We start from the raw sequence: 22,280 nt of genomic DNA, 5'->3' as shown, positions 1-22,280 counted from the left end.
CAAAGTATTTCTCCTTCGATAGTGCATGACCACCAGGTGGCGCCAGAGTAGAGTACAATTAAGGGGCCATGGCTGTTACAGGGCCATTACAGGCATATGTCATCATCTGACAACTCTTTAATTACAGTCTGCATGGGACATAATATGTCCCAGAATGGCTTGATAAAGGTTTGTTGTTCTTGTTTTATCTGGAAAGAAAGGGACTATAGGTCAGCCTTTAGCAGCAAGACAAGACAGAAAGAAAGAGGGGGCTGAGAGAATGAACTTTAAATGCCAAGTGCAGGACAGGACTCAGGATAGGACTTAGGTAACCTGTAATTTCACCAAACCTCCAACTGTAATCAGATGCTGTGACAGAAAGGTGGAACAGAGGTACACTACAGCAAGGCTGAGGTCTTAAACTTTTCTCAACGGGACGCAGATTGAACAAATTCAGTGTTGCCCTTGGACCAAATCTCATCAAAAACATTACATGCTCATTAAAACATAAAACTATCCATCCACAATCTATCCATCCAAAACTTCTTCTGTCAACGCTGCATGGTTTCAATTGTCACCTGTTGTCCTCCTCAGCCACAGCCCTGCATCCTCTTTTTCTCCATCTTTATATCTTCATCTGCTTTTTTCCAATCAAACTCCAATTAGGCCGCCAAGAGCTAGAAGAAATAGGTAGAAAAACTTTTATTCCCAGAGCCATAAAACAGCTAAACTCAAACACACAGGCTCAACCCGTTACAGGTGTGCAATATAAATGGGGTTTGTGTATATTGCTGGCATCTGTATTTTTCATATTTTCTGCTATTGCTGTGTATTAGGATTCTACTATATGTTTGATAACTGTGTTGAATTGGGTATGATTGTGTTTTATTACTCCTGGCTGCAAAACGAATTTCCCTGTTGGGACCATAAAGGTACTGAACTGAACTGAACCGAGCTGTAATTACCTCTTTACTCTTCCCATCCGTAGTGTAACTCCTCATATTTCATTATAACTGCTTCAAATAGGCCTGCCTTCCTCCTCCTCCTCCTCCTCACACTCCTCCTTTACCACCTCTTCCATCTCCTCCTCCTCATTTTTATGTTGAGCAAAAGAAAGATGAGATACCTGTGTCAGTGAACAGAACGCACTAAATACTAAACAATATAGACTTTTTTTTGTGCTTTATTAATCTTCCCCAATTTGAACAAATTGTTTTTGTTTTTAATGTATCCACTTCACTGTGAATGCAAAAGAGAGGAGAGAAAGAGAGAAAAAAAGATAAAAGACAGATTATAGCCTGTGGTGGAAACCCCAATGGACTTCTTTCAAGCGATTTAAATCCTGATCTTTTATCTGAGTGGAAAACATGGTCAGGCATTTTCTCCACCTGAAGAAAAATCTATCCACTCTGGACTCCCTCCAAACCTAGAAGTACACCAAACACACACACACACACACACACAAAAACACTCAGATGCCTATGAAAGCAGGGCTGTAGCTCAAAGTTGAGGGGAAACGTCACATAAATTTACTGCCTCCTGCACTAGTAAATCAGCCTGATATAAATATGTCGGCGTGTCTTTAAATACACTCTGTGAGCAGAACTGTTCTGATGGAAAACACTGTCCGCCTCACACAGTGGTGTAGAGATAAATGATCGGGAGGTGTGTTTACCGCCTCCCTAAACACACACACCTGTGTTAATAGTAATTGATCAGTGAGCATTTACCAATACACACAGTTTGATGTTACAGTCCTTTGTGTCATAATCCAGGTTGAGCGTTCATGCAGAAACCCAATTCAGATGTCAAAAGAATGATGTACTAATCCGCAAATGGAGACTATATCTATCTATATATAGGACATACTCCATACATCCCCAGAAAAAGAGAGAGAAAGTTAAGGAAATGGGCATATTGTGATCATATTCATTGGCTGATACGAGAGTATACTTTATTACATATGGAAAAGTGGATGGGTATTATCCTGTAGACATGGAGTTGTCATTTAGGACTTTGGTATTCTGTGTCTTGGCTGTGATGATGTGAAACTGTATTCATCCCAGGAAGGAAATTCTCCTCTCACTTGCCTGTCTCGCAGGGTCAGTTATGGAAAGCCAGGCCTGCAGCTGGTAGGGATTCAGTGTTTTACTCATGGACACTTCAGCAGGACTTGAACCCGGGGTTGAAGGGCAGTTCCTCTGACCACTAGGCCAACCTGCCGCCCCGCAAAACCATAGAAAGTAGTAGGTGGGTAAACTCTATGCCCACAGGGAGAGATGGCTATATTACGCCCAAATGAATGATGTATAACTGTGTATACAGAGTGATGTAATGGGAGTTGTGAGTATACCGTTGAGAATTGCCTGCTGAGGATAGGTATAGTCTACTGTAATTATGCGGATAAGAGGATTTGGTAGATTCAATATACTGGCATACAGTGCTTTGACTGCACAAGGCTATCTAGCCCTGGCACCAACTACAAAAAAATATTATTTCACCACAGACAGAATATGATGCTGGATGGTCATTAATGACATGCAGCTAAATGCAGCCACATGCAGAAAAAGCTTGCATAGCCTTTTATACTTGTTTTATGTTTTTACACAAATGTATACGTGTCTATGTAGCATATGTAAGATCTGTGTGTGAAAAAAAGAAAGAAAGAAAGATTTCTCTATTTTGGATCTCGAGGTGTCGTGAGAACACCCACAGATCAAACTGAGAGGCCCTACAGTGAAGCCTATAATGGGCCCACACACTGAAAGATGAAAGGGGGGAGAGAGAGAGGGAGAGAAAGAGACCTGAGGAAGAGAAATAGACAGATAGAGAGATGGAAAGACAGACAGACAGAGACTGAGAAATAAACAGATGGAGACTGACAGACAGGCAGAGCGAGAGAATAAAAGACAGAGAAAAAATACTGTGATATCCCTATAGGGACTTATAATGTGCCTATGGTTCTCAATAGTCAGTTTATAGTGACCTTATCGTAACAGATGGTATTTTTCATTGCCTATGCTATCACTATAATATTCCTATAATACTTCCGAGGAACTTATAGTGTGTCCGTGACATTTGTATAGTGTCCGTCTAAAGTTTATTATAGGGTTTGCTATCGTAAGAGTAGAAAGAGGGAGAGAGAGAAAGAGGAGAGAGAGAGAGAGAGAGAGACAGATAGAGAAAGACCCGCAGCATTGTGCACGTCAGCTGAGAGGAGCCAGGCGCGCCCCCGCCGCTCCATGTACCAGTTCATAAAGGTGCGTGTGCGTGGCGTGTCAGTGCGGGATGCGTTCAAGTGCTGTCGGAAATATGGCAATTACGAGCTGAGCGCACATCAGCTACAACTGAACTGATGGAGAAGGTGATATATTTTATGAACATATGTTATGGTTTGGAATTCCATGTAAATAATTAGTATTATTGTTGCTTCTCTTTGTTCAAAGTGTAGTTGCCACACCTTTTTGTTTCTAGATAAATGAATTAAAACACCAATTAGATGCTTGCACCTTTTCTCCTCTTAATTCAGCCACTGCAGAACAAAGTAACTCTATGCAGCTTGATTTGTAAAATAAAACAGCAGCCACCACAAAGCTACATTTGTTGCAAAGGTCCATTTTATTATTCCCGACCAAAAGCGCTTGAATGAACGAAAAGTCCCATTTATGACTTCCTTGGAGGTGGGAGTTTATGAGCAGCACCGAAAGGCAGCATGTTGCCTGGCGGAGGCGGTCCCACCCAGATTGACAATGTAGCCCTCGATGCGTCGCTTGCCTATTCCGCTTTATTTCCCCTCCTCTCCTCCTCCTCCTCCTCCTCCTCCTCCTATTTCTCACTGCATCTGCTCTACCACCTGCAACAGCAGCGACGCAGCGATGGGGAGCTGCTGCAAATTATAAGCTTAGCCTATACGGAAGACCAGAATTGAGAGAGAGAGAGAGAGAGAGAGAGAGAGAGAGAGAGAGAGAGAGAGAGAGAGAGAGAGAGAGAGAGAGAGAGAGAGACACAGAGAGAGGGAGAGAGAGAGGGACAGAGAGACGCGGAAACACAGAAACATATGGTCTGTCTGAAGAGCGGCTATTGGACTCCTGAAACTTATTTTATCACCGCGATCAATGGAAACATCGTCCACTTGATTTTTTGACACGTCTTAACGCTATTTTGCATGTTTTCACCTGTGTGTGTCTGTGTTTCAGCCCCTGTTTGATTAGTTTGTGCCGGGTAGATTGCGGTTGCCTGCTGAACGCGTACACACTCACACACACACAGACAGAGACCATCACAAGACGCGGCGCAGCCTGCAAAAGCTTCTTGCTAGGAGGAAATTGAATTAGATAAGTTATTTCCCACAGAAGAGGAGGGTAGGACTGGCTGGCTCTCGTCTCCCCCTTCATCTCACCGGCTCACCGTCTCTCCCCCATCCCAGCCCCGCTCCTCCCATCTCATCCCGGTGATTTCCCCGGTAATAAGCCATGTCTGGAGAGTGTGTGACCGTCCCGGACGACCGGGCGTTCGCCAGCTTCAAGGCGGAGTGTCTGTGCGAGGAGGGCTGGAGTGTGACCTACAGCAAGTCGGGCATCACGGTGTGGACCCAGGCTCCGGGGGAGAAGTCCATCCACAAAATCAAGGTGAGACTGGTTAACCTGCTGATATCAAACACCACAGCAAGAATATACTGCAAGTCCCTATAGGGATATTGTACTGATACCAGAGGGGATTAAAAAACACCATAAAGTACCATAAGGTCAATACACTCACTGTTAAGCACACTGAATCCATATAGGAATGTTTTAGTAGTACCATAGAAGATCAATGGGGGTAGAGGTGTGTGTGTGTGTGTGTGTGTGTGTGTGTGTGTGTGTGTGTGTGTGTGCTAAACAGGGAAAGTAGTAACGCCATGGTAATATGCAGGACAGCCTATACACATAGGGAAAGGAAGAATAGAAAAATCCTGCTGTATATTCCAGTCAGTGTGCTTTTTAAATTCCCATGTGATGCAAACTGCTGACATTTGTTTTACCACTGCTAGCTCATCCATAATACAGTTTTTGCAGCATGGTCTGATTGTAGTTTCACAGGCCTTTCCAACCCAGTAACATATATTCTGGGTGAAGCAGTGCTGCACACTTCAAAAGGATGCCTTAAAATAACACAGCATTATGCTGTCCAGAAGTAAACACATACAGATGTGTTTAAAAATTATCACATGTGTTCATAGCAGCTGTAAAGCCTGCTGTAGGCGAGTTTTTAGTTCTTAACATATCTATGTGTTTTGATGGGGTCAACATCCTGTGTTATATTTGTACATCTATTTTTAAGAGTGTAGCAGAGTGCATGAAGTTAGGCCTGATGCACACTATATGACAAGATTCCTTGAACTGTAAACAGGTGAAAACAGCACAAGGCGGGTTCACTCCTGCAGAGGTACACATTGTCCTGACATCATCATCCTATGCCAGTGAATCTTAAAAAAAATTCCAGTCCTTTACCCAAATTGAGTATATTGATTCTCTGCCTGGGACTCCAGCCCATAAAAACGTACTGAAGTTACCAGATTATACTTTATTTCTCTGAAATGAGATTTGCCCACAACTTGTCATCCATTTAACATACAGGGAAGTAAGCAAAATTGCACAGTACAATAGCTACACAATAGAACTGACAGTTTCTGTACAATTTGACAAGAGGTGGGAAATAGACATTAGATAATAGGCAGCATAATAGGTGGGAAATGGACAATAAAACAAAGTTTCCCATCTGGGTTGTGTTAAATCCAACACACCAATCCAAACTCTGGTCTCACCTGCCAGAAACAGACCTGCCACCTATTTTGGGTCCCAAACTGCTGTTAAAGAAACAAGGTCCTGTGTTAATGGCAAAGGTGGGACTGCTTTAGGTGTTCCCAGGTCTCAGGACAAATTAGATGTCGGGTGCCCAGTTTATGACTGGTGAAAATAAAGGCCCTGTAATTGATCGTACTGTATAGCAGTGAGAGCCTGAGACTCCTCACCTGACTGCAGCCCTGAGTGGGTCTACTTCCACTGAGAGCTGTCCCACTCTCATATCTCTCTTAATGGTTACAAGGGGCTGATGTGGTCATACTCTGTATGCCTCATATAAAGTGAGTATAGCCTGTCCAGGACTTGCAGCGTTCAGTATTTTGTTGACGGTGCCATATTTACTCCCAAATTGACTCCCACAACAGTGTTCCATCATAACCACAGACTGTACAACAAGCAATGATGAACAAGTAAATGTTTCATCTGACTTCGGAAGAAAAGAAAAGACATTTTAAAAAAGACTGAAGTCCTTGGAGGATGTGACCCTTACTCTCTGCCACCTACATTGCCGACACCAATAAAGTCTGCAGATAAACTCCCCGATCTGTTTGTCTGTCTGTTTGTGAAAACTTATTCACAACCCGCCTATTCCGGTGAAACCTTTAAGGTGTACAAAAGTACCAATGGTACTTCACTTCCTCTTCAATAGAAAAAAGTTGTTCCTGATTAAGGTTTCAGGTAAGATAATGTTATATTTATAAATTGTTGCTGCTATGCCACCTCTCAAAAGATGAAATTTCACCCCCTCCATCCCAATACAATTATTACAACCTGTTAATAAAATAGCGATGTAGGCACATTCTCTCACTAAATGTCAATGTTTGTTTTGGGAGTCAATATAGCGGTGTCAACGGAACAGTGATGTCACTGTTAGGCCTGGATACATTTCCGCATACCATCTAAAATTGATACTTATGGTCAGAAGTAGTGTATTAGACCACATGTATCAATTTTTAGATTAATACACTATTTTTGACCACAAGTATCAATTTTAGATGCAGTCTGTGCAGTCCCATGGTGCATTCATGGCGATAACATGTAGAGGATTGTGGGAGTTGTGTGGAAATTTGCAGCTAAGGTGTTTTAAGACGCAGTGTGAAAGTTACACAATTATATAACTTTTATTTCCTTTTATTAATTAGATACTACTCAATAAAGAACAGCCAAAAATGAGGCTTGTTGGCGCACAGGTAGAGAGGAGTGACGTGTCTCACCCTTCACTGACTGACCTGAATTTGGCTCTTGATGTCCACAAAAATAAATAAATAAATAGAAATAAACTGATGAAGGATTTTCATCTTGTGTGGGAGGGTGTGACTTGTTCTAAATCTGGCCACAATTTTGACCAAATTTAACAGCAATTAGGCCATCCAACAAGACTTGGGAGGATCAGGAAGAAGTTATCAGTGTATCATACACTTGCAGCTCAGTTTCCCAGAGCAAACTTTACACTGAGCCTGAAATGTAGGCTGGGAAGCTGACTGGCAGCATTACTGTTTAACAGGCTGGGGAACCTGTGTGGTGTGTCAGTCTGTGTCTGTCCTTGTGACAGTTCTGGCTTCATAGCTGACAGGTTTGGAAGGTTTTCAGTGCGTCATCCATTACTTATGACCTGTTTACACTGCTGGTCTGACACAAACTGACATGATAATCTCAATACTGTCAGTCAGTTTTGGGGAATATGAAGTTGTCGCGTTTGTGTGTGTGTGTGTGTGTGTGTGTGTGTGTGTATGTATGTGTGTCTCTGTGTGCGTGTGCTACCTGCTGGTGTATCCGGGTCTGGGCAGAATGAGCAAGCTGCCAGGTGTTTACTTTGTTGAATGGGGAGGTGTGTGTGTGTGTGTGTGTGTGTTCGTGTGTCTACGTGTGTTGCCTTAATTTCCAGGGGCCATGACAGAGGGCTTTTCCCAGCTCGTTTATCGACTACCTGTGTGTGTGTTTGTGTGTGTGTGTGTGTGTGTATGAAGGGTCGAGCAGAATTGTTTAAGTTGGCCTCATTTGCCTGTGTAATTCCTCAGAGTATATCCTATGTGTGCTTAAGGAGAGGTTAACCTAGTGTGAATCAGCTGGGAATAAAGTGTGTGTGTGTGTGTGTGTTGGGGGGGGGGGGGGTTTGTGCTTATTCACACAGGACAGGTGTGTTTCCCCACGATAGCTCTGCAAACAGAGAGAAGTAGAAAGTGCACACACACACACACACACACACACACACACACACACACACACAGTTGGAGTTTGGGTGGGGCTTCTGGTACTTAACACTTATGTAAATATGACAGTTGCAGAGATGGATTTTGCATGGAATCTCTCTCTCCCTCTGTCTCTCTGTCTCTCTGTCTGTCTCTCTCTCTCTCTCTCTCACACACACACACACGCAGACACACACACATTTAATCTCACACACACGCTCAGTCAGCCACTCATTCACTCCATCCATCCAAACCATGTCACAGGTGTTTTTTCCTCTGCATTTTGAGTGTTTCTCTGCAAATGTACACAGACAAAAATAGATTGTGTGTGTGTGTGTGTGTGTGTGTGGTTGTGGGCGTGCATGTGTCGTGCCTATAGGTTAATATGTGTGTGTGTGTGTGTGTGTGTGTGTGTGGGGTGGGGGGGTAAGGGGGAACTCAGCGATGCCACAGATACAGCTCTTCTATTTATAGACAGAATAAAAGCATGGACGCTCTCTTTGCTGATGCATGTCGAATGATTAATGTGTGTGTGAAGACTCACGCTTTCACTCATCTCTTTTTTTTGTCCTCTCAGTTCTTTCTCTCTCTTTCTTTCTTCTCTCTTTTCTCTGTATCACTTATTTTCTCTCTTCTCTCTCCCTCTCCACTCTTTCTGTTTCTCTCTTGCCTATATCATTAATAGCCGTAAAGAAAAATGACATATGAAATTCTGAGGCCTTGAGAGAGAGAGAGAGAGAGAAAGAGAGAGAAAGAGAGAGAGAAAAAGATAGAAGACAGACTGGAAATCATCATTATCATTAGCGGTCTAATTATCATCCGCCTCATCATCATTCTAATCATTTCCATTGCCGTAATCATCAATAATGACTTTGATACCACGGTATAATCACGGCCGTAATCAGTCATGATCATCAGCATCATCATCGTCATCAACATGATATCATTTATTAGTGCATGACTCCATACACAATGCACTGTGCACTGTGTGTGTGTTTGTGTGTAGGCGGTTTTGTTTACTGAAGTGGTTTGACAAACTGTCAGAGGGCTGTCCACCTCTCCAGCCTTTCCCACACACACACACACACACACACACACACACACACACACACACTGGAGACTCCTCGGCTTGCCTTTTCCCCCGCGGACACAGAGGGAAGCCCGGCTCTGAATCACACACACATCCTTCTGCTTTTTTTCACAGTTGTTTTCCTTACTCCTTTATCAGCACCCAGAAGAGAAAATGATGAGATTTGACAGGTTTAGAGGGAGGAAGGCGGGAGGGAGGGTGGGAGGGAGAGAAAGGGAGTGAAGGGAAAGAAAGAGAGTGGGAGGGAGAGAACGAGAGATTGGGTGAGACGGGGACGAAGTGAGAGAAGGGGAAGGTGGGTGGACTTAGATGTGCGGGATCAGAGGTCGCGGGGTAATGTGAGTGGGCTCTGTCTGGGCTCTGACCAGGCACGACGAAAGATGAAAAACACACACCGACTGTACACACGCTATCAAACACACACACACACGCACACATACCCAATTTTGTCTACCTTGTCTCTCTCCCTCCATCGCTGTTTATCTTTCTGAACTCTCTCTCACCCGTCGCCTCCCTCTGCCTCCCTCTCTCCCTGTCCGTCTCCCAGGCTCATCAGCTGAGTTTACTGAGTTAGTTCGTAATAGAATTACACACACACACACACGCACACACACACACACACACACACGTGGACTTGTCTGCATGTCTCTTATCTCATACTGCATATCTTTCTCTCTCTCTCTAGTTCTCTTTCTCTTTCTTTCCCTCTCACTTTGGTTTTTCTTCTTCCTCCCACTCTTGTTTCAGTTTGCCTGCAGACACAAGAGATCCATTATTCTCCCTGCTCTATGTGACCTACAAGTTCTCAGCCGATCTGTCCCCACGCGCACACACATGCACACACAAGCACACACATGCACACACACACACACACACACAAATATCAACTTAACACCATACTGATATATTGTTGCACCGATATTACTAGCCTATCTTAGCCTTTCGCAGATATAGTGAAAACAGTGTTTACAGTGTCAATAGAAAAAAAAGATTCTGACACATTGATCTATTGTAATTGTGTAATTGTTAAGATGTTCACATTTACTGTACACTTGACCTTTGAGAAGAGAGGCCAGTTTTAAACAAAGTCCCATCATAAATGTCTGTTCAGAGTCCTGGTCCAGGAGAAAGGGATTATACTGATGAATTATATTTAGTAGTGGAAGAGTCAGAAATTCGCCTGTTGCTATAATTTCATAATGAACAAGCCTTATCTTCACTACTGTCAGCTGTAGTCATCATGCGTTCTCTCTTATATCCTTTATTATTTAATTTCCCAGCCACACCCACTCCCACCCACTCCTGCCCCGTCCTTCACAAACTTTACCTTAAGCACACATCCGTTGCTTGAATTAACACTCAGACAAACACCTCAAGGTCGTAACGGGTACTTGTAACGGCATTACGTGGTCTAAATACAAGAAATGTAACTGTATTCCGCTACATTAACTGAAAAAACAATGTAATTGTGATTACAGATACCTGTGAAAAAATAGGAGATTACTTCTGGGTGTTGCATGGTGGGTTTGCATTGTCAAGAAATCAATTTAACTTAAATTTTAAAGCAAATAAAAATATACATTACAAAAATTTTAAGAGATAGGAATGATGTATTTAGGTGTAACAGCAAGTTGGAAAATTGTTTGGTCCGAGTGCCTCCTTGCTCTTATCTGTTCCGGTACCTTTATACCTCAAATATATATGACAAAGTGATCTGAAAGTAACTGAAAGTAGTCGGAATGCATTACTGATTACAAATTTTGATGAGGTAACTGTAATGAAATACATTTTTAAAGTAACCTACTCAACTCTGCTCACACTCACACAACTGACTCTTGCAAACACACATGCACACACTAAGCACACAAAGCTCACACAGCGCTCCCCTGTCTCTGCTCATAAAGCCTGCACACGCAGTCATAATCTATATCTGCTCTTCTGCTAGAGCTAACCCGGACAGACATACAATACATACACCGGCTCACAGCCTTGTCAAACATGTCATTGCCTGTTAGCGATATAAACCCGACCTCTGTATTCATTCTTCATCCACTGATGTGAACACACACACACACATATACATTAAGTGTCCTCATTAAATTTGGTCTACTTGGCTTGCTGCCTGTCTCTCTTCAAGTTGTTTTTTTACTCCAGTTGCATTCTTGACTGCTGTCCAAGTGACCCTGCAAGGCGTCTTCCTTATCAGAACAGAGTGTGATAAACCAAAAATGAATAATTATAGTTACATCAGATATCATCAATTTTCTTTCCCAGTTATCTGTATCAGCATCAGATTAAGGGCTTTACAAATAAACTTGACTTGAGTTCTTAAAAGGCTGATTTAGCAAGAGGGTAACATAGCTCGCACATACGTACACACACATTATGTTCGGTTACAATTTGGTTTCACTGGTGATCAAGTAACATTTCTTGAACAAATGGGTCGGGACCCAAAATCGGAAACCATGCGACAAAAGTAGTAGAAAGTTATAATGATACATATAACCCAGGACAATACTAAATTGATGTAATTTGGGTCATTGGCTCATAAAGTTCAAGGGTTCCTGGCTTGGAGACTTAGTTGTGAGTTCCCTTTCCTCTCTTTTACTCTCCTTGCTTTTCTTCTTTTTCCTTGTTATACATCATGTGTCATTCCCTCTTTACTGGAACTCCACTGGGGCTTCATTTATGAAAAGTGTTTTGGGTTTTTTTGCACAAAATTTTGTTCTTACCAGAAAAGAAAAAAAGAATCTTAAATTTTGCTTGTTCATATCCAAAATTAGTACTTGACCGTGGTCTTTTGAACTGTTGAGTTGGTGTATCAGTGACAAAAACTTTGCACTTCTTCATGATGAATGTGTGCATTTAATAGATATCTATCCATTTGATTCTTTTATATGACGAAGGTTGTTTCCAGCGATGGAAATTCCTAATCAGCGATCAGTCCTAGAGTTTGTTGATCATTTGAAGTCCAACTAAATAAATGCAGTCCTTGAACCACTTCACGAGTTTTTCAAAGGATATTCTGTACTCTTATACCAGAGGTGAGCTTATAATATTTCAGGTGTTGACTTATTGACTGAGAGGAGAAATACAAATGGCTGTACAGCCAAATTTAGAATGAAGTTGAACATTTTCCTAAATGAGGCCCTCAGGGAACGTGGGAAAGAAGAGAGTGCAGATTAAATGATGAACCTTCTGGGCTGATTTATAATGAGAAGTAAAATCATCTGGGCCAGACAACCACTCTCTCTCACTTTTTCTCCCCTTCACTCCCTTTCTGTTTTTCTCTGTTTCTCTCAGCCTTTCTTGGCCTCCCCCTCTCACTCGCTCTTTGTGTTTCTCTCTCTGTCGAACTCCTTCACTCTGCCTCTCTCTTTTCTTTCTCTCTGTCCCTCCATCTCTCTGTGACTCTCACTTTCTCTCTCTCCCTGTTATCATTAAGACCATTTCCCCCTGGTAGAGGTAACTGTAGTAACAGCATTACTCTAGGGCTGCAGAAGAGTGTGTATGTGCTATGTGTATGTGTGTGTGTGTGAGTGTGTTTGTATGTACTATAATGCCGTCTAATGTAAACTTGACACAGGCAAAAGTCTGTCCCCACGGTTTTATAAACAAACTGGGACACACCTACACAGTTGCCATGCAAAACTTGTTCCAATTCAACAAGGAGGGATGGTAAACAGCTGATTCCTCTTACATTTTGCTATGAAATATATTGCTAGCTAAGGGGATCTATGATTTATTTTCTGGTTTCTTTAACTATGTTTCAGGATCCAATATGGGACCTGGGCCTACTTCTGTTGCATCATCACATTTTAAGTGTATTTTAATGAGCGTGGGTTGCAGGGTGAGACAATTGATCTCATATGGGCTCCTGGTTTAAAAGTGTAATTATCCTTCTTGCATTTTGTCCAAACAAAAGGGGAACCTATGGCCGTCTAAGCCTCTGCAAATCACCTCTTGCACTCCGACTCCTTCTACTCTCAGAGCATTTGACAGTCTGCGTGTGTGTGTGTGTGTGCGCGCGCGTGTGCGTGTGTGTCCTGTACTGAATGTGCTGTTTTCCATTCAAGAGCTCAGGTCTAGTAGTGACTCATCTGTGCCCAGTGGCCTGTCTCTTGATTTTCTCTCTTTCTCTCTCTCTCTCTCCCCCTCTCTCTCTCTCTGTCCATCTCTGTCTGCGACCATCTGATGCCTAATCATTTACACATCAGTTACTGTATCTGTGTGTGTGTGTGTGCGAGTGTGCGAGTGTGTGTGTGTTTATTCTTTCAAACTACAGTATCTCTCAACACCTATGTTTGCGTATGTCTTCTGGGTGTCTATTTGTGTGTGCATGTCAAATTCAGTATGTGGATGTTGAAATGTGTGTGTGTCTTTGATGTTGTCACTGGGAGCTTGAAAAGAGATTTTAAACAATTTTTGTGGAACCTATTTTGTTTTTTGGACCTATTTTAGCATGAGAGGTACTCTTCTCAACAATGATACAGCACTGTACGGTGAAACTATTGGATGCAAGTTCTGAAAACTAAAGCATTTTCCGATTACTTCTTCTTTGTATTGGCTGACTCAAAATGTCTCTCTCTCTCTCTCTCTCTCTCTGTCTGTCCCTCAGTGTCGGATGGTGAGTAAGGATGTGTCGTCAGAGACCATGTATGACGTTCTACATGACATAGAGTACAGACGAAAATGGGACACAAACGTCATTGAGACCTTCGATATTGGAAAACTCACTGTCAACGCAGACGTTGGGTACTACTCATGTATGTTACACACACACACACACACACACGTAAATGTATGCTTGCTCAAATACACACACAGACAGTAGCCTGCATTCTGTTGTCACTAATATGATTCACATGTGTGAAATGATGCACACACACACACACACACACACACATACAAACACTTACACATGCATACACAGTATTGTTGTGTTTACCAGATTTCTCTTCTTCTCTGTAACAGGGAAATGTCCAAATCCTCTTCGGAACCGTGATGTCATCACGCTTCGCTCCTGGCTGCCAATGGGAAAAGATTACATCATCATGAACTATTCTGTCAAACATGCCGTGAGTGTATACATACACACACACACACACACACACACACACACAAGTACACAAAACAAACACACACATGCTCAGTTGAGACCCTAATCATTCACCCTACAGTAACTCTGAATGTGTGTGTGTGTGTGTGTGTGTGTGTGTGTGCATGTGCGTGTGCGTGTTCAAAGTTGCATTGGAATGCTAATGCAGCGTTGTGAAACAAATGGCTCATTTTGAAATGAGTTTGAACTTAGGGTGAGCCGACTTGAATGTTGATCCAGTTTAGCAAGCTTATGGGTGTAGTGCAGTACGAAAAGTAATCCTCAAATGTTTGACGAAAGGCGGTATCACAAAGCTATGTGTGTGTGTGTGTGTGTGTGTGAGAGAGAGAGAGAGAGCGAGGGGGTGAGTGATAATACCTAGGTCATATTACTCAGTCATGTAAAAATCCTCTTCCCCCATAAAGAACCAAAGCATCCAGGAAGTGAATAGAGTTTGGCACCGTTCCAAATTGAAAGAGTACTCCTGCCCTTGATATCTTGACCTGAAAAGAACAGAGTTATTGATAGAGAAATTCAACTCAGCTTTTCTCAGGATTAGAGCCATCACCTACTTCAGGTTTAGTTCAGTTTACTTGATTCAGTTCAACATGCTTTTTTGGAACTTGAGGAAGTTACAGTGCGAAATGCCAATAAAACAAATTGTATAATTAGTGAAGACTGAGACAAGTTTCAGTTTGGAATCAGGCCCAAAATTTCAGCCTTTACTTTGGCACTCTTTCCATGTTTTTTTGCCAACTGGAGGAAGAGGGCAAGAATTATCCTGTGTAAAAGGATACACTCATCACCTCTTTGTGTTTTCCTGGCTGTCTCCCTTTCTCTTTGTCTCTCCCTCTTTTCACATCTCTCCTTTGCTCTCTTCCTTTCTTTCTGCCTGGCTCTCCTGTCTGTCTCTCACCCATTCTCTCTTTCTCTCTCTGTTCCTCCCTCTCCGTTTCTAGTGCAATGTTTACAGAAGGATAAGACTTCTCATGTGACTGCTAGCTGTTGACTTCCGCCTTTGCCTTCCGCATTCCTGCATCAATAAGTGGTTAGGAACAAGTTAGAGAGTGTGTTTCTGTGTGTACATGTGTGTGTGTGTGTGTGTGTGTGTGTGTGTGCATGTGATTAGACAAGGTCACTCTTGATAATCAGTAGAATTTGAGAGTCTGAGTCAAAGCTGTAGAGGATACCTAGTGAAGTCAGCGCACTTACTTTATACATTCATCTCCGCTCTTGTCCAGAATCAATGACAACTGTATTTTAAGTGATAAATTTGCCTCACCAAAATCTGAAAAACACCTGAAATCCAAATAACTACATAGTCAAACTTTGTCAAAGTTTTCAGCAAATGGCTTTTGAAATCCACCTGCCACAGTCCAGTACTAAGAGTCTAATTCACACTTGCGGGAGAGGCCTGTGCCATAATAAATTAAATTAAGTAAATATTTGCGTATCCAAGTTATAAAAGTTTCCTGGCTCCCAAATGGTGGATCGCATCAGTCAGGCCTGTAGAGCGACACCCATTGGTAACTGAAAAATGCATTTGATTATGCTCTAAATTTCCTTTACTTCACCCCAGAAAATACCCCCCTAGCTTATCCCCTAACGTTATAATGTTGTCCCTTGCAGAGTTGCACTTAATTCCCTGGCAGCTTCCGAATATGATGATTCATGAATGCTTTTATTTTACTGTTTATACTTAAGTTTCTCTCGATAAGACTGTCAGCAGAATCCCTGCAATGTAACCTGTAAACGGAGAAGTGCAAGCACCAAAAAGACGAGGCAAATAGCAGGGAAAAGCATAAAGTAGTTATCTGCAGGTCTCCTCTGATCAGGCTTCTTAAGTTGAGTGCTGCTCAGTGTGCTTCTTAAGTGCCCCGCAGTTTCCCTCTCCCAATTAGCACTGGCTAACCAATACTCTTCTTGAAATCATGAATAATTAAAATTACATATATAGTCAAAGCAGTAGGCATTGGGATAGTGAGCTAAATTTGGCCCTTTTTCTGCTGTTATCTGCAGTGTGTGGATTAGTGTAGATTTCACATCAGAGAGATGAGTACGAAGCAGAAAACCAGACCATACCCGCTCACTTTTGATTGTTAGCTGTGACACCAGCAAAAAACAACTTGATCTCAGAGTCCCAGCACTTGCCCTTCGGACCTTATATAGACAGTTTATTCAGGTGTCTCAAAGAGCTAAAACACTCAGTAAGACTCAAGCTCATGTACATACAACAGGTACTCTGAAACACTGCAACTGATACACAATAATGACTTCTGTGTGTCTCTGCATGTCTCTGTGTGTGGGCATGTATGTTTGCAGATGAGTGCATATAGTGATAAGGGTTTATTTTAGTAGGAATGAATGCAAGTCATTTACATTGACACATTAACCAGAGCAACTTACAATGAGTGAGCAGGTAGGGTTCAGTGTCTTGCTCCAGGAAACTGACACACAGTTGTTGGTGGACACACATAGAGTAATGATGATGATAACAAGAATATGTGTGTGTGTGTGTGTGTGTGTGTGTGTGTGTGTGTGTGTGTGTGTTCTCCTTGCAGAAATACCCTCCTAAGAAGGACATGGTGCGAGCTGTGTCCATTCAGACTGGCTACATGATCCAGAGCCAGGGACCCAACCACTGTACCCTCACCTACTTGGCCCAGGTAGACCCACGAGGTAACTAATACACACTCACACACACACACACACACACACACACACACACACACACACACACGTCACGCACATGCCCTCATGGTAGACCCATAATGCCGTACGCACTCGTAGGCACAGGCAGTAATGCAAACACTAACGCACAAGGACATACGCATGAAGTAACATATGAATAAAAGTACACACACGCACACACACACGCACACACACACACACACACAGGTGGTTAACATGTGCTGAAAATGAATGATTCATACTCCTGGCTTTATTTCAAAAGGAGTCGCCATAGTAACTATATGAAGGACAGAGTGTATTTCTCTCCCCCTGACTCTCTCTCTGTCCCTCGATCTCTGTTCCTCTTCTTTTGCTCCCCTCTCTTTCTTACTTTTTGCTTCCTTTCTTTTTCTGTCCATTAATCCCTTCCTCTCATTCTCTCTATATTCCCTCTCTCTCTCTCTCTCACCCCTCTTTACTGTCAATCTCTTGCATGGAAGTGCTGATTTGTGTTAATCTGTTACATCACCCCTTTTGATGTGTGTGTGTGTGTGCGTGCGTGCGTGTGTGCGTGCGTGTGTGCGTGTACGTATGAGACAGATGTTTGCAAAGAGTAGCAAGTTACAAAGCTTGACTTTGATCCTGGATGACATGACGTGCAATAAAGGCGATTCTAAATCCCTCTCTTTTGCATTCTCCTCCTCTTTCTCTTTCTCTCTCTCTCTCTCTCTCTCTCTCTCTCTCTCTCTCTCTCTCTCACTCTATCTCACTCTGTTTCTGTCGTGCTTGTTCCCTCTCTGTCTCGCTCTGCTCTCTCTATCTCTCTCTCTTTGCAGGTTCACTGCCCAAGTGGGTTGTCAACAAGTCTTCCCAATTTCTTGCTCCTAAAGTAAGTCAATTGCAGACTGTTAACACAGACAGTCTGACAGTCCCACTTTTGTGAAGAAGTGTTGTGTTAGAGTGTATGTGTCTGTGTGTGTGTGTGTGTGTGTGTGTGTGTGTTAGTTAGTGTTTCATGCATTAAGGTCACAGCCAGCACAGTGCCTGTCAAGATGGGGAGTATGCAGAGCTTATACCAATGTATAATGTATGATCTCTCCTACACATTCCAGAAACGTAGATTTGTATGTGTGTGTGTGTGAGTGTGTGTGAGTGTGTGTGTGTGTGTGTGTGTGTGTGTGTGTGTGTGTCTGTCTATCTGTCTGTCTGTCTGTCTGTCTGTCTGTGTGTTGAAATAGGGCAAAAAATCTCTGAGGAGCACCCTGCGATGGAGGAATCCCTTGATGATAGTGTCTAAAAATAACAGCTTAGAGACACACTCACACACACATTTACACACAGACACATGCAATAACATTTTGTCTAACACACAGATGATTTAATTGCACTTGTTGTGTCTATACCTTAATGCCAAGTCTTTCATGCACTTAAACCCTCTCCAGATGGCATTAGTAATACCATGAGACATACCACTGACAGTAGTATTTATTATCTGGTTGAAAACGACCGTGCCAATGATTTCCCCCAGCTAATAAATCCAGGAAATACTACATCCAAGTTTTTCTGAGATGTTTTATTTCCAGTCGTTCATAATTCAAGCTACACTATACCTTGAGGTATAACCGTTTGATGTAACTTTGTGAATCAGTAATCATATTTTTTGAATAAGGGGTTTGCGTAATTATACACACAAATGATTGATGAGTTAATTTAATTGCCCTGGCACCCCTGGTACAGTGAAAACAGTTTGAAGGACCTCTACAATGACAGGCATTGGGAAATTGCTGGCATTTCACTGACAACCCAAGTAAAACTTCTGACATCTGGAGAGGGCTTTAATTTCTCTGTTCACTAGTTTTCACACAGAATTAGTTCACAGTATCTCCCTCTCTACCTCCATCTCTCTCTCTCTCTCTCTTTGCCCGTCTCCTGTGTGCCTATCTGTCTCTCTATCTCCGTCTCTCACTCTTTTTCTTTCCCTCTCTCCCTCTTGCTCTTTCCCTCCCGTCTGCTCTTCCATCCTCATCTCTCCTTATCTTGTCTGTGTTGCTATTTCCCTCTGACTCCCACCTCGCTCTGCATCTATATGCTGTTGTTTCTCTCATTCTGTCTTTTTCCTCTCCTCTCTCTCTCTGTCATTCTTAATTCAGATCAACTCTGTGTGCTTTATTTGCATGAATGTTTACAAAGAATGAATATTGGCAAAGTACAAATAATATCTTTGTGAAAAATGAATGGATATGTTGTCTTTCTCATTTGTTCTCTCTCTCTCCCTCTCTTTCTGTCTCTCTAGGCGATGAAGAAGATCAACAAAGCGTGTGTGAAGTATTCAGAGTGGAAGCAGAGACACAACCCCGGCTTCAAGCCCTGGCTCTACCCTGAACAGACTACATTACCCAGCATCCCACTCTCTGAGCTCAGCATCCAGCATGCTGAGAGCCTGGAGAATATTGATGAGAGCTGCCTGGCCGAGGCCCAGGAGAGAGAGAGAGACAGTGACTAGCGTTCACACACACACACACACACATGCAAACAGACACGTGTCCATACACACACACACACACACATACAGTAATGCAGGGATACACGCATGCCTGATACACATCCATATTCACACATAGGCGTGTACACATACACACATACATACACACACAGAGAGATGCACATACACATGCAGGCACACTAACAGGCACATGTTTCCGTACACATTCATGCACACAGACAAACTCATACTAGACACATCCACACAGATGTATTCAGAGATGCACACGCACCCACTCACAAGGGGCTGCATGACTACTGAATTTTACAACACAATAAAATATTCAGAGTAGTCGATGAAATGTTGACTAGTCACAGGAGCTGTAATGTTTTGTAAATACAGTTTTTCATGTCGATAGATGGAATACAATGTAGCGAAGTTTCATAATGTGGGCCTATGCGGGATTGAATGGCGCCACTGTTTTCATTGTTTCTGTCTTCAAAGAATATCTCAAAATTCAGTTTATTGACTTGATAGGTACAGCATTTTACAGGAGAGAGTTGAATAAACGAATTCCCTGCAAAATATCTTTTCAGTAACTACAGATTTGTTTAAATGTTTACCGGCTAAGGTGATGCTGAAATCTTAAAGTAAAACCTCGGACAGCGCCCATCATGTCATTCAAACTTATGCCAAAATGTGAACGCTGGATCTCAAAATTATACAATAGTCATGTAGCTGAAAGTTATTCAAATTCTGAACAGTGTCGCCTAGTGGTTTAACTAGTGGGAGCATTGACTAGTCAACTTCTCATTGTAACCCCACATACAGTATATGCACAGATACAGATACGTACCTGTGTACACATACAGACACACACAATGCATACAGACATGCATACAAACACACACACACACACAGTCTCATTGTGTCTTTCTGCCCCTGTTGTTTCTCTGTCGTTCATTATGTGTCTGGATCACGTTTCCCTTTGTTAGCACATAATAAATATGCAGGTGTGCAGAAGGCAGCTGGAACACACACACACACACACACACACACACACACACACATACACTCACATTTACATTCACACGTACTGTCTGCTCCTCTACTCTAGAGATGTATGAATGTATGTAGAGTTTGAAAATTAAATACAGATTCCTACAAAGGTTTTCAAATTTCACCAGTGATCCGAGTCATTTTTTATTTCTGTGTGTGTTGGTGCCTTTGTGTGTGTGTGTGTGTGTGTCTGTGACGCTGCCTGCAGATCCGTGTGGTTGTGCTGCTGCTAAAAAAGGTTTAACAAATCATTGACCTGATTAACTGGTTGATCTGGTCTCATTCACACATTCTTTCAGTCACAAACACACACACACGCACACAACCATAAAATCTAAACCTGCACTACCATGATCAGAACCAGGACACACCCTTGGGATATAAACTATTGATAAACTATTTTTCAGACACAGGCAAGCGTGTGTGCATGCATATATGCACCCTTGCGCTTGTGTATATATGCATGCGCTGTGGCCTAGATCAGAACTAGGATTCCCCCCAATCTGTTGGCATGGCAACTCTAGGATCGACTCAGCACCAAAGAGAGACACAGAGAGATGAGAGCCTGCATGTCACAGAGGAAGTGACTTATTGCAGGGTGTCCGCCCCCATCTTCCCCATGTAGGATTAGATTGTGTGTGCACTGTACACGTGTACATGCACCATATGTACAAGGGCTACAATTTCTGTTGACATGACACCGTCTTGCATGACACACACACACACACACACACACACACACACACAACAGAAACAGTAATCTGGCATGCTGTGTCTACAGCATGTCTACATCTTGTAGTATGTGTGTGTAGTTGCATGTGTGTGTGTATGTGTGTGTGTGTGTGTGCGGCTAGACACATCTATGCCTGAGTAAATACAAGCAGTACAGGCAACCTCATGGCTTGTGATCTTTCTTGCATGTCATCCCCTCTCTCTGTCCCATCTTTTTACATCATCTGCCTCTGCATATGTGCTCTCTAATAAAGTATAAATGATATGAATACAATATTAAAGGAAAGAACATGTGTGTGTGAGAGAGATAGAAGAAGACATGAGGTATCCAGCTCCGGTGTCCTCTCCCTTTCTTCCTCCTTCCCTCCAGCCTCATTGACTGTTTATCCCTCTGCCCTTGTATGTAGCCATCCATCCATCCTCAGCTTCTTAATGAGGCTTCTCGCTCACACACTCGGCCATCATCCTGATGTGTTTGTGTGTGTGTGTGTGTGTGTGTGTAAGAGGGAGGGTTGAATGTGCGTAAGTGTGTGTGCTGTGAACTGTGTGTCCCGGTGGCATCCCTGCATTGTCTTCCACCCGCCTCCACAGTAGGAGGAGACATAGAAGCAGCGTGACGGCGAGCTTCCCTGTTTGTGCGTGTGTGTGTGTGTGTGTGTGTGTGTGTGTGTGTGTGTGTAAGAGGGAGGGTTGAATGTGCGTAAGTGTGTGTGCTGTGAACTGTGTGTCCCGGTGGCATCCCTGCATTGTCTTCCACCCGCCTCCACAGTAGGAGGAGACATAGAAGCAGCGTGACGGCGAGCTTCCCTGTTTGTGCGTGTGTGTGTGTGTGTGTGTGTGTGTGTGTGTGTGTGCACATGTGTCACACTGCCGCCCCCACAGCAACCCGGCCCACCAGGGCTGATAGACTGGTGATGACTCATCACCACCCCTCCTCCTCTCTTCTCCCTCTCCCTCCATCTCTTGTGTTTCCCCCCCTCCTCTGTTTCTATCCCATTATCATCTGCTGTCTCCCTCTTCTCTGTTCCCATCCCTTCATCTCCCACTCTCTCGCTCCTCTCCTCTTTCTCTTCCCCTTTCTCATGTCCTATCCTCCACTCTTCTCGTCTCAATCCTCTCCTCTCCTCCCATTCCCCTCTTC

The 22,280-nt window shown here is 42.9% G+C and overlaps 1 protein-coding gene across 2 annotated transcripts; it reads left to right on the top strand.

The window, feature by feature from the left end:
• The first annotated feature begins 3,744 nt into the window (after positions 1–3,744).
• On the top strand, positions 3,745–20,531 carry stard10 (StAR related lipid transfer domain containing 10). Of its 2 annotated transcripts, XM_071925696.2 has the most exons (7): positions 3,745–4,136; positions 4,407–4,607; positions 13,717–13,864; positions 14,073–14,176; positions 16,758–16,875; positions 17,703–17,755; positions 19,160–20,531. In XM_071925696.2, exons 2-7 carry the CDS (start codon positions 4,452–4,454, stop codon positions 19,367–19,369), a joined length of 789 nt encoding a protein of 262 aa, XP_071781797.1. In that variant the 5' UTR covers positions 3,745–4,136; positions 4,407–4,451; the 3' UTR covers positions 19,370–20,531. The 2 variants fall into 2 exon arrangements, with proteins under 2 accessions (XP_071781797.1, XP_071781788.1); XM_071925687.2 differs by having other exon boundaries at positions 3,745–4,607.
• Positions 20,532–22,280: the final 1,749 nt, after the last annotated feature.

This window comes from Centroberyx gerrardi, chromosome 6 (assembly GCF_048128805.1).
Source record: "Centroberyx gerrardi isolate f3 chromosome 6, fCenGer3.hap1.cur.20231027, whole genome shotgun sequence".
Classification (NCBI taxonomy): Eukaryota; Metazoa; Chordata; class Actinopteri; order Beryciformes; family Berycidae; genus Centroberyx; species Centroberyx gerrardi.
This window is presented reverse-complemented; position numbering and strand designations above follow the sequence as displayed.

Excerpts from the sequence above, each read along its gene's own strand:
- stard10 (XM_071925696.2), top strand. The coding sequence starts at position 4,452 with ATGTCTGGAGAGTGTGTGACCGTCCCGGACGACCGGGCGTTCGCCAGC. Across the intron at positions 4,608-13,716 it reads AGTCCATCCACAAAATCAAG|TGTCGGATGGTGAGTAAGGA; the intron begins GTGAGACTGGTT and ends TCTGTCCCTCAG. Across the intron at positions 13,865-14,072 it reads AGACGTTGGGTACTACTCAT|GGAAATGTCCAAATCCTCTT; the intron begins GTATGTTACACA and ends TCTCTGTAACAG.